The 10,857-nt window shown below is 69.7% G+C and overlaps 2 protein-coding genes across 2 annotated transcripts; both read left to right on the forward strand.

Moving 5' to 3' along the window:
- Nucleotides 1–1,984: 1,984 nt before the first annotated feature.
- Nucleotides 1,985–3,271, forward strand: FOXC2 (forkhead box C2). The gene has a single exon (XM_056136995.1). It carries the CDS (start codon nucleotides 1,985–1,987, stop codon nucleotides 3,269–3,271), a length of 1,287 nt encoding a protein of 428 aa, XP_055992970.1.
- A 6,284-nt stretch (nucleotides 3,272–9,555) lies between these two features.
- FOXL1 (forkhead box L1) lies at nucleotides 9,556–10,428 on the forward strand. The gene has a single exon (XM_056137000.1). It carries the CDS (start codon nucleotides 9,556–9,558, stop codon nucleotides 10,420–10,422), a length of 867 nt encoding a protein of 288 aa, XP_055992975.1. The 3' UTR covers nucleotides 10,423–10,428.
- Nucleotides 10,429–10,857: the final 429 nt, after the last annotated feature.

The following is a 10,857-nucleotide window of genomic DNA, read 5'->3' on the forward strand; positions in this document are numbered from 1 at the left end:
CGGGCGGCGGCCAGACTCCCGGGCAGGGCGCGGGGACTCGCCGCGCGCGCACGGCCCACGCGGGCTCATCCCACGGTCTGCGGCGCTTTGGGTCTGCGCTGGGTGGCCAGGACGCTCTTTTCTTTCTTTTCCTTCTTCTGTTCATCTTTGGTTTTTAATAAAAACACCTCGTGAAAGAGCAAGGTGAAAAATACGCCCCAGGAACCCCGCCGCGCGGCCCCTCTCCGCAGCCCGCGCTCCCGGGCCGGGGCCGGGGCCCGGGGCGCGCTCGGGCTCGCGCTCGCTGTTACGATTTTAGGATCGATGTGAAAATACTAAAGCCGCGCAGGGGGCGGTGGCGGGAGGCCGCTGGCCACCTGGGCGCGGAGGACCGGGCGCTGCGTCCCGCTCCGCGCCGCCTCCCCGCAGGCGCCGGGGCCGCGTCCCGTTTGGGACGCAGAATTCGAAGGACACGGAGCCTGGGTTGTGCCTGACGGTTGTGTTTTCATGTCTCCAGAGACAATACCGCGCAGAACGCCCGGGAAAATAACAGTCACGGGGGATGGAGCCGAGAGACGGAGGGCAGCGCTGGCCCTGCACGCCGCCCACCCGGGCTCTCCTCCCGGGAACCCGCAGGGGCCCTGGAGCCCGGCCAGCAGAGACCCCCGAGCACTGAGCCAGGAGTTCGGCCAGCGCACCACCAGTGTGGCACAAAAAACAGAAAGGAAAAAGAAAAACGAAGGGGCGGCCCGATGCCATCTCCTCCGGGCCCTCCAGACCTGAGGGCCTCTGAGCTCTGCCAAGCCCCTTCCCGGGAATCCGGGCGCGCCCCGCAAGAGCAGGGCGGGCCCCCAGACCCGACTGAAGCCTCTTCCAGGGTCCCCCAATGCTTCGGAGCGCCTTTAACGGGGAGCCCCGCTCCAGGGGCAGCGAGGGGCTGTGGACGGGGGCTCCATTCTCCGCGTGGACCAACTGGCAGTGCGCAAACGAACTCTCGGAGCCTGGACGCCGGGGGGGAGGCTGGCACGGGCGCGGGGTGCGCTCGGGTGGGCGCCGCCGCATTGTTCCCGGCTCCCGGGCCGGGCTGGGGGGCGTCGCTGCGGGGCAGGACGGGCGCGGCGCGGGGGGCTGTCCCCGGAGCCCCCGACCCCGCGTGTCGAATGCACAGGAGCGCCGAGACGAATTCTCAGGACGGGGGTCCTCACCCCTCGCGGCCCCTTCTCGGCTCCTCGGCCGACCCTGGAGAGTCCCCGTGGCCTAGGCGGCATCTGGTCCACCTAGGGGTGCCCGGCGCGCCCGCTCAGACGCCGCGGCACCTGGCCCGAAGTCGGAACCGTCACTCACCTCATCACCCCTAAGGCCGGCGGCCCGGGTGTCCCTGCCCAGGGGGTCCTGGGCGCGGTCGGGGGGGGGGGGTGGCTCCCCCGGCGTCCCACGGACGCCGCAACCTGGCTTTGCATCTGCGAAGACGCGTCTTGACTGCTCCCGGAGCGCCTGGGCCCGGTCTCCAAACCGGGACGCTAAAATAAAATTTCCAGGGCTGCCCCCCCACGCCCCCGACCTTTTCTAGTTAGGACCGCGGGCCGCCGACGGGTGGGTTCGGGGCCGCCGGGCTGGGTCTTAGAGCCGCCGGATTCCGGCGCTCCTGGCCGCGATTGGCGCCGCGTCCCCGCAGCTGCGCGCGGATTGGCGCGAGGCTCCCGGAGGGGGCGGGGCGGCAGGAAACTAAAAACTCGCCCCGGCGAGGACTCGGGAAACTTCTCCCAATCCCTAAAAGGGCCTTGGCCTCTTTTTCCGGGCTCGGCCGGGCCAGCGCCGGACCCCGGCTCGCTGACCCGCCTGGCGCCGGCCGCGGGGCCCCGGGCGGACGGACCGACGGGCGGACGGGCGGACGGACGGGCCGGCGCCGCGCTCGCCCGGGGCGCGCCCTCGGGATGCCGATGCGCCCGGGGCGCTGAGCGGCGGCGCCCGGTCCTCGCGCCCGCGCCCGCCGCCCGGCCGCAGCATGCAGGCGCGCTACTCCGTGCCCGACCCCAGCGCGCTGGGCGTGGTGCCCTACCTGGGCGAGCAGGGCTACTACCGCGCGGCGGGCGGCTACGGCGGCGTGGGCGGCCCGGTGGGCGCGTACCCCGATGGGTACGGCGCGGGCCGCCCCTACGCGCCCTTCCACGCGCACCCGCCCGCCGCGCCCAAGGACCTGGTGAAGCCGCCCTACAGCTACATCGCGCTCATCACCATGGCCATCCAGAGCGCGCCCGACAAGAAGGTCACGCTGAACGGCATCTACCAGTTCATCATGGAGCGCTTCCCCTTCTACCGCGACAACAAGCAGGGCTGGCAGAACAGCATCCGCCACAACCTGTCGCTCAACGAGTGCTTCGTCAAGGTGCCGCGCGACGACAAGAAGCCCGGCAAGGGCAGCTTCTGGACGCTCGACCCGGACTCCTACAACATGTTCGAGAACGGCAGCTTCCTGCGGCGCCGGCGCCGCTTCAAGAAGAAGGACGTGCCCCGGGAGAAGCCGGAGCGCGCGCGCGCGCGGGAGCCGCCGGCCGACGCGCCCCCGGAGGCCGGCGAGCCGGCGGCGGTCAAGAGCGAGGCGGCGTCGCCCGCGCCGCCCGTCGCCGCCCAGGCCGAGGCGCTGAGCCCCGACGGCGCGCGCAGCGCCGCGTCCACGCCCGCCGCCTCGCCCGCCGAGCGGCCGCCGGCCTTCGGCGCGGACCACCTGGTGCCGGCGCGCGCGTCGCCGCTGGCGCTGCCCTACGCCGCCGCGCCGCCCGCCTACGGGCCGCCGTGCGCGCAGGGCCCCGAGCCCGCCGCCTACCAGTGCAGCGTGCGCGCGCTCAGCCTCTACGCGGGCGCCGAGCGGCCCGCGCACATGTGCCTGGCGCCCGCCGCGCTCGACGACGCGCCCGCGGACCCCGCCGGCGGCCCCGCGTCGCCGCTGAGCGCGCTGGGCCTCGCGGCGGGCCAGGACGCCGCGCCCCACGGCCGCCGCGCCGCGCCCGCGCCGCCGCCGCCGCCCGCGCCCGGCCCGCCGCCGCCCGCGCCCGCGGCCTCCTGGTACCTCGAGCCCGGGCCCGAGCTGGCCGCGCTGCCCGGCCACGCGTTCGGCGCGCAGCGGCAGACGTTCCCCGGCGTGCGGGAGATGTTCGGCGCCCACCGGCTCGGCGTGGACGCCCCGAGCCTGGCGGAGCCCGCGGGCGGCGCCGGGTGCCAGCTGCCTTACCGCGCCGCGCCCGCGCTCTACCGCCCCGCCGCGCCCTACTCCTACGACGGCCCCAAGTACTGACCCGGCCTCCCCGCGAAGCGGCCCGCGCCGAGGCCGTCCTGCGCAGAGCCCTTAATATAATATTTAAAGTTGAGTGCACTGGATCGCGCCCATCTCGCCCGGCCGTTTCTCCCGCCGGACGGAAAACCCGAGGCGCCCACGGCGTCGGGGCCCCCCTCCCCTCCTTGAGAGAGCCTCCCCCGCGGCAGGTCAGTTCGAACGAGGAAATAATTTATTTGCGGTGTTGTTGCTGGGGGATAAAGAAGTCACCTAGCTGCTACTTTGGTTTCCAAAGCGTGCCGCTCTTGTGTGTTCCCAGAGAAAGGAAAGAACCGAAACTTTTAACCTGGCCTGTTCGCCTCCTGGGGTGGTCAGTATACTCACCTGCAAATAAACCGCATTGTTTTTCCGCCTAAACACCCGCGAGCTGTGTATTTCCTTGCACTTCTGAAAAACAAGGCGTGTCCGCAGAGTCACCTGTTGCGATCATTGTCCTGACCCAGGTGGGCGCGCAGAGTCCCCTCTGTCTGCAGAGCCCGGGCCTTGGCTCGCTCCCTCTCTGCTGCAGTGAACTGCACCAGCCGGCCGGAGGGGCTGCTCGGAGTGTCGGTTTGCTTTCATGCGTTTTGTTAAACCCAGACAAACCTGCCAAGGGTGCGAACAGGGTGGGTTTCCTTGCTGTCAGCCCATCTGACCGGGCAGAGCCGCAGAGCCGAGGGTGCAGCGCCCCGCTGGGATCGGCCCTCCTGCATTTCCGAAAATGCGGGCTTCCTGCCCTTGGCTCCGGCTAGGCCTGGGCTGGTGGGAGCACAGAGCCGCTCTCCAGAGCAAGGCCCGGCAGAGCGGTTCAGACTCCTTATCGATTTCTACCTCGATTTCCCCATTGCAGTGAAAATATTAACCCACCGGCACCTTCCGAGAATTCCTTGCATTTGGCCAGAGCGGGTCGAGTGTTTGCCTTGCACATGGCTGACCCGGGTTCCATCCCCGGCGGCATCCCACACGGTCCCCTGAGCACCACCGGGAGTGATTTCTGAGTGCAGAGCCAGGAGTAGCCCCTGAGGGGTTACTGCAGGGAGTGACCCCAAAACTGAAATAAAAATCTGCAAAGCTTTCCCTGTTTTACACTTACGACTTAGACTGAAAACAAAAAGAGAATCTGTTCCCAATGTTGCCATCTTACTTCGCCTTTTTCACGACCTTTGTAAAAGGTGTCAGGGGCCCTTCATCATCCCCCCGCACTCCCGCTGTGCTGTGTGTGTGAATTGTGGGGCCCAAAACTTTCCCACGGGCTGTGCTATGCAAGGACCCTGGGGTGTCTGGCCGGAGCTGGGCTGGACATCTCCAAGGCTGCTCATTTCCCCCAAAGGCCGTCTTGCTTGAGAGAGGCAGGTAACCCCCCACGAGACACACACACACACACACACACACACACACACACACACTTGCACCCTCTCCACATGTCATACTGGCACAGGGGCTCCGAGGGTTGAGGCTGGTCTCCCCAGAATGTGTCCCAGAGCCCCATATCCTGGGCCCCTCCGGGCACTGTGTCACCGTGTCACTCTGGGGCTGGCTTTCCGCAGCCTGGACCCTGGTGGTGGGGGGCGCAGGGAGCCCCCTGGCAACAGCGCCTGCAGCTGCGGTTTCCATTTCCTTCGAGGCTCCTGGCCCGGGAGGCGCCTCTGCCCTTCTCGCCTCCCCAGATGCCGCTGCAAGCTGCCCCTCAGAGGGTCTGGATGCAGGCAAGACCCAGAAGGACCCCCTGCTGTTCCCAGGGAACAGCAGGGCCTCTGGCCTGGAGGTCACTTCTCAGAGTCCACACTGTCACCCCCAGAAGAACGGCCACCCCACCCCAGGGGAGTCTAGAGCTAGGCGTCTCCTTGCTCATGGCGGGGACGGTACCTAGGTCCGGTCCAGGCTCTGGAAGAGCCGGGCAGGCACCCACACCCTCTGCTCCCTCCGAGCCCCTGGGGCAGGGGTCCCTGCAGCTCAGAGCCAGCCCTGGGCCTCTGCTGCGGGTGCCCCACGCTCCCAGTGGGGTGACCCCAGGCCCCCCTTCCCCCACGGTGAGTCTGAGTGCAGGGGTCTTTGCCCACTGTCCGCCCCTTCCCCTTCTGGGCTTCCAGGGCGAGAAGAGGTACCAGGATGCCCACCAGGCCAGCATGCCAGGAGGGTGCCCAGTGCCCCTGCCCCCCCTGGGCCCCCCACTCCCACTCCCACACATTCAGCCTTGCTGCAGCATGAGCCGAAATGAAGGACAACCCTCCAGGACGGCTGGCCTGGCCTCCTGGTGTCCGGGCTTGAGCAGGACGTGCCTTGCTGATCCAGGCCTCTGTCCCGGGGCCAGCCTCACCAGGGTTCCAGCAAGCCTCGCTGGAAGGCCAGCCTGGTGGGCACACGCCTTCCCCAGCTGTGTGCCACCCTCCCCCCCCCCCCGACCCCCCGCCCCGGGGCTGACCAGCCCTGCAGTGTGGCCAGCCGCTACCCGGTCGCTCCTGACCATGTGCATCTCTGAATGGCGAATACTGGGTCCGTCCAGGCAGGCGGGCCAACCCCCTCCTGGGCACCGTCGGAGCCGCACGCAGGCACACACGCACGCGTGTACCCGTACAACCAGGCACACACTCCCCTGCCACCGCCAGCAGGAAATTCAGCCCGAGAGAAGACGAGGGGTCCTGGGAACGTGGGCTCTTGACCCATAAATCTTTCGGGGCCCGTGTCCTCCCCTCACCCCGAGACTGCCACGGGTCACTCTGGGTCTGGGAAACGCTTGTGTGTGTGCGAGGCCAGAGAGCGTGTCCCCCCCAGCCTGAGCGGCCCCGCTCACAAGCCAGGGCTGAGGTGGGAGAGGGCGGGGGGACGGTTGGGGGGCCTGGGCCTCCTGGGGTGACCTGCAGAGCTGTGTCGGCCGCTGGGGCCGGGCTGAAGGGAGGACGTGGCCCTTCTGTCCCGGTGTCCTCTCACCTGGCGCTGGAGATGTTTGCCAGGGGTCTCAGGGAGTGGGGCGCAGCTGGGCAGGGGTCACGGGGAGGCCCCGCTGTGGGGGTGCTGGGGGCACCTGAGGGCCAACGGAGGGGCTCCCGGTCCCCCTGGCAGAGCAGCCAGGGGCAGGAGGGCACGGCGGGAGGGCTAGGGAGCGGGCGGGCGGCTGCGCCCACTGTCCACCCCGCAGACGTCACGGAGCCCAGAGAGGCTCCTCTGACCCCTCAGCGCGGTGCTCGGCCCTCCCCTTCCCAGCAGCCCCCGCGGCGCCGGCCGCTCCGTTATTTTCACAGCCGGCCCCCACCTCGCAGGCGGGCGGGAAGGGCCCTGCCCCGGGCTCCTGGCGGGCGGCGTCCAGCAGCCAGGGCCAGCGGCGGCTCCGGGGCTGGGGCTCCCCGCCGCCCACGCAGCCCCCGCGAGGGCCCCCGCCGCCCACGCAGCCGCCCCCCCCCCCCCCCCCCCCCCCCCCCGCTGCCCGCCAGCGCTGTTCGGGCCCTGCCACCGCCCAGCACTTCCCACCACCGGCCCAAAGGACGTGGGAGGGGCGCTGGGTGTGGTGGGGTCTCTCTGGGACCCTCAGAGCCCCTTACCTTCCAGCCCTGCACCCCTCACTCCAGACCCTCCCTCTGTCAGACCAGTTGACCCTCCTGCCTAGCCCGGACTCAGTTTCCCCATCTAGGCACTAGCTCCTTTTCTTGGGCGAGTTCTAGGCCCAGCCTCAGTGTTCTCATCTGTGAAAGGGGCACAGCAGCCACCCGTGTCCAGAGTTCGTGCCCTTCGTGGGACTGTCCCCTGCTCAGGCCGCAGAGAGTCGACCCTGGGTCCCAAGCAGCTTTGATGGTGTCACCAGGCAGAGCCCAGAGCCCGGCTCTGGCACCACCCTGTTCCACAGTCCCCTCAACCCTTGACAGACCTGCTCCCGCCCTGCCTTACTCGAACCCCCGCTCCCCGGCACTGCTCCCCCATACACACACTAACACACAGTCATGCACACAGACACCCACAATCACCCAGATGCAGATACACACTCGTACATACGCTCAGACTAACACAGCCACACAACATACTCACACACTTGCACACATACACACGCATACACACTCACACAGACGGTAACAGCCACACACACACTAATACACACGCACATATTCCCACGTATACCCACAGTACACACATACACCACACATGTATGCCCATACACTCACACCCTCCTACATAAATACACACCCTCACACTAACATACACTCTCGGGACTGGAGAGATGGCACAGCGGGGAGGGCGTTGGCCTTGCACGCGGCCGACCCGGGTTCGATTCCCAGCATCCCCTAGGGTCCCCCGGGCACCGCCAGGAGTCATTCCTGAGTGCAGAGCCAGGAGTAACCCCTGAGCATCGCCGGGTGTGACCCAAAAAGCAAATAAATAAAATAACATACACTCTCACACATACACTTGTATACATATACACCCCACACATACCCCTTACACAATACACAGACACACACTTACACACATACACATTAGACACATTCACTTACAATGCACCCACCCGCACATGCCCACACCCACCCGCACATGCTCCCAGCCCCACACATACACACACTCTCAGTGACACATGCATTGACACTCACACCTCGGTCCCACACCTACACTCAAAGACGCGCGCGCGCGCACACACACACGGAGCGCGGTCCTGCCTTTCTGCTTCATGTAATGACTGCATGTGAAACCACCTGTGGGGGGCGGGAGGCTCCCGTGGCCCGTGGGTGGGGCCGCTGCGGGGTGCCGGCCGGCCGCACCTGCCCGCGGGGCGCTCGCTCGCGCCGACCCGTCCCGCCCGACGAGCCTCCGCACGGGGGCGCCGAGGCGCGCCGCCGCCGGCCGCCGAGCGCCCCGGAAGCCGCGGGGTCCCGGCCCGCGCCCCAGGCTCTGCTGCGGACGCCCCCGCGAGCCGGCGGCGAGTGCCCGGCGCGGGGGCGCGGCCGGCCGGGTCGGGCGGGCGGGCGCGCGGGCTCCCGAGCGGGTCCGGGAAGGCGCCGGGCAGAGCGCGCCCCGCGCGGGTCCGACCTGCCGGGCGCCCCCGCCGTCTTCTGGGGACCCCCGCGCCGGAGCGACCCTCCGCGGGGTCTCGGCTCTTCCCTGGCCACCGGCGCCCAGGGCGGGGCGGGGCGCGGGGCCCCTCGGGTGTGCGGCCCTGGGGAACCCCGCGCGCCTGCGGGTCCCCTCCCGGCTCGGTGACCGGCCCTGGACGCCCCAGCCCGCCCCGTGGGTGCCCGCTGAGGGACCGGGCAGGCACCCTCTTGAACGGGGCGTCGCCCAGGGCTTTGGCTCAGACCCTAATTTGGTTGACTGTCAGATGAGACTAGGGGGTGCTGGCGTGCACCCCGGGGCGAGGGGGCCGGCTTCCCAAATGTTCAGTGTAATCCTGGGCAGCTGCGTGCACTTGTAAAGTTGTTATAACCCCTCCTTGTTATAAACAGGAAAGCGCAGGATATAAAGCAAGGGCCCCGCGTCCCCAAATACCAGCTCCCCGCCACAGCTGCCGAACCCCCCTTTTATGGTGCGACTGCTCCTCGCGTGCACCCCCAGCCCGGGCTCCCCTGGGCCCAGATCCGTGGGTCCTCCAAATCCGCTGCCCTTCAAAACTCCCCCTGCCCCGCTGTGAACCCCAAGAGCGCTCAGGCTCGGCTCGCAGCTGCCCGGTGCCCTCCCTCCCCCCCGGGGGTCCCCCAGGCGGAGCCCCTCTTGGGGATTCCGTCCCCGAGACTCCCGCGTGCCCGGACCCCCAGTGTCTTCAGTGCCCACCCCCGCGCGGGAGTCTCCACGGCCCCGGAAGGCGTCTGGGAGGCGGGTGCAAGGACCTCTCCGAAGGCGGAGTGGCGGCCGGGGCAGGGGTCCCCCAGACCCCCGCGCGGTCCCCAACGCTCGGGGAGCCGCCGGGGTCCACTTCCTGCCTCTGCCTGAGCGGACAGCGTCAAGGGTGGACGTGGTATTTCAAACATCAGATCGGCGCGTTTATATATTGGGTGCCCGGAAATTTTTCCAAATAAACACAGCTTGATTCGACTTGGGTGGGCGGACTTATCAACAGACTAATTCTGTAAACAAATGAGGGGAGAGCCCCACGCCGATTGGCCGGGGCCGCGGGGACGCGTGGAGGCGAGCTCGGGGTTCTCGGCAGCGGAACTCGGGTTGCCGTGGGTGGGCCGGCGCGGCGGCTGTTGACCGCGCGCGACCGTCTCCGCCGGCGACATAAGAGCGCCCGCCGCGCGCCCGCCCTGGCCACTGGCCGCGATGCCGGCGGGCGCGGACGGCCGCTCGCCATGAGCCACCTCCTCGCGCCGCGGCTGCCCGCGCTGGCCGCGCCCGTGCTGTACCTGTGCGGCGCCGAGGGCGCGGGGCTGGCGCGGGCCGAGCCGCCGCAGAAGCCGCCCTACAGCTACATCGCGCTCATCGCCATGGCCATCCAGGACGCGCCCGAGCGGCGCCTGACGCTCAGCGGCATCTACCGCTTCATCATGGAGCGCTTCCCCTTCTACCACGACAACCGGCAGGGCTGGCAGAACAGCATCCGCCACAACCTGTCGCTCAACGAGTGCTTCGTCAAGGTGCCGCGCGAGAAGGGCCGGCCGGGCAAGGGCAGCTACTGGACGCTCGACCCGCGCTGCCTGGACATGTTCGAGAACGGCAACTACCGGCGGCGCAAGCGGAAGCCCAGGGCGGCCCCCGGCGCGCCCGACGCCAAGCGCGCGCGCGCCGCGCCCACGCCCGTCGGGGCGCCCGCGGCGGCGGGGGGCGCGGGGCGCGCGGCCCCCGGGCTCCCCGCGCCGCCGCCCGGGCCCGAGGGCGAGGGCCGCGCCGCGCGCCCGGGCTCCCCGGCGCGCCCCGCGCGCGGCGGCTCCCCGCCGGGCGCGGGCCGGGCCCCCAGCTTCAGCATCGACAGCATCCTGGCGGGCCCGCGGGGCCGGGCGCCCGCGGCGGGGGGCCCGCTCCCGGGGCCCGCCAAGCCGGGGCCCAGCGGCGGCTGCCTGGGCGCCTCGCTGCTGGCCACCGCGTCCGGCCTGCGGCCGCCTTTCAACGCGTCGCTGATGTTCGACCCGCACGTGCAGGGCGGCTTCTGCCAGCTGGGCATCCCCTTCCTCTCCTGCCTCCCGCTGCCGCTCCCCGACGCCCTGTTCCACCTCCAGTAGAGCGCGCCCGGCGCTGCCCGGGGGGCGTCCGCCGAAGGAGCCGGGCGGTGCGACCTTCCCTGTGGGTGTGGCCCTCGCGGGGACCCCCGCGCCCCTAGGGTCGTCGGGACGGACGGCGGAGATCCTGGCAGCCCAGCGCCGCGGACTCGCTCTCCGGAGGCGCCTCCCCATCCTCGCCACGCCACGGCCACGTCTGCCCTGCCCAGCGCCCTGCGCCCCGCCGCGTCCAGGCCTTTCTGCGCGGCTGGTTTGTGGCGGAGGGGCAGCTGCGGGGACCTTTCCGGGGCCTTTGGAGATCCGGCGAGGATTTGCCCGCGGAAGCCGAGGAACCGCTTTCAGGGCAAGCGGCTGCGTGGGTTCTTGCCCTTTCTGCGCCGGACGCGCAACCTGGCTGGGCTCTGGCCCTCGAGGGGCCGCCTGGCTCCATCACTCTCA

This window comes from Sorex fumeus, unplaced genomic scaffold (genome assembly GCF_029834395.1).
Source record: "Sorex fumeus unplaced genomic scaffold, SorFum_2.1 ptg000122l, whole genome shotgun sequence".
In the NCBI taxonomy this organism is placed as follows: Eukaryota; Metazoa; Chordata; class Mammalia; order Eulipotyphla; family Soricidae; genus Sorex; species Sorex fumeus.

What these genes read in the sequence shown, in the direction of transcription:
- FOXC2 (XM_056136995.1), top strand. Translation starts at nt 1,985, where the DNA reads ATGCAGGCGCGCTACTCCGTGCCCGACCCCAGCGCGCTGGGCGTGGTG.
- FOXL1 (XM_056137000.1), top strand. Translation starts at nt 9,556, where the DNA reads ATGAGCCACCTCCTCGCGCCGCGGCTGCCCGCGCTGGCCGCGCCCGTG.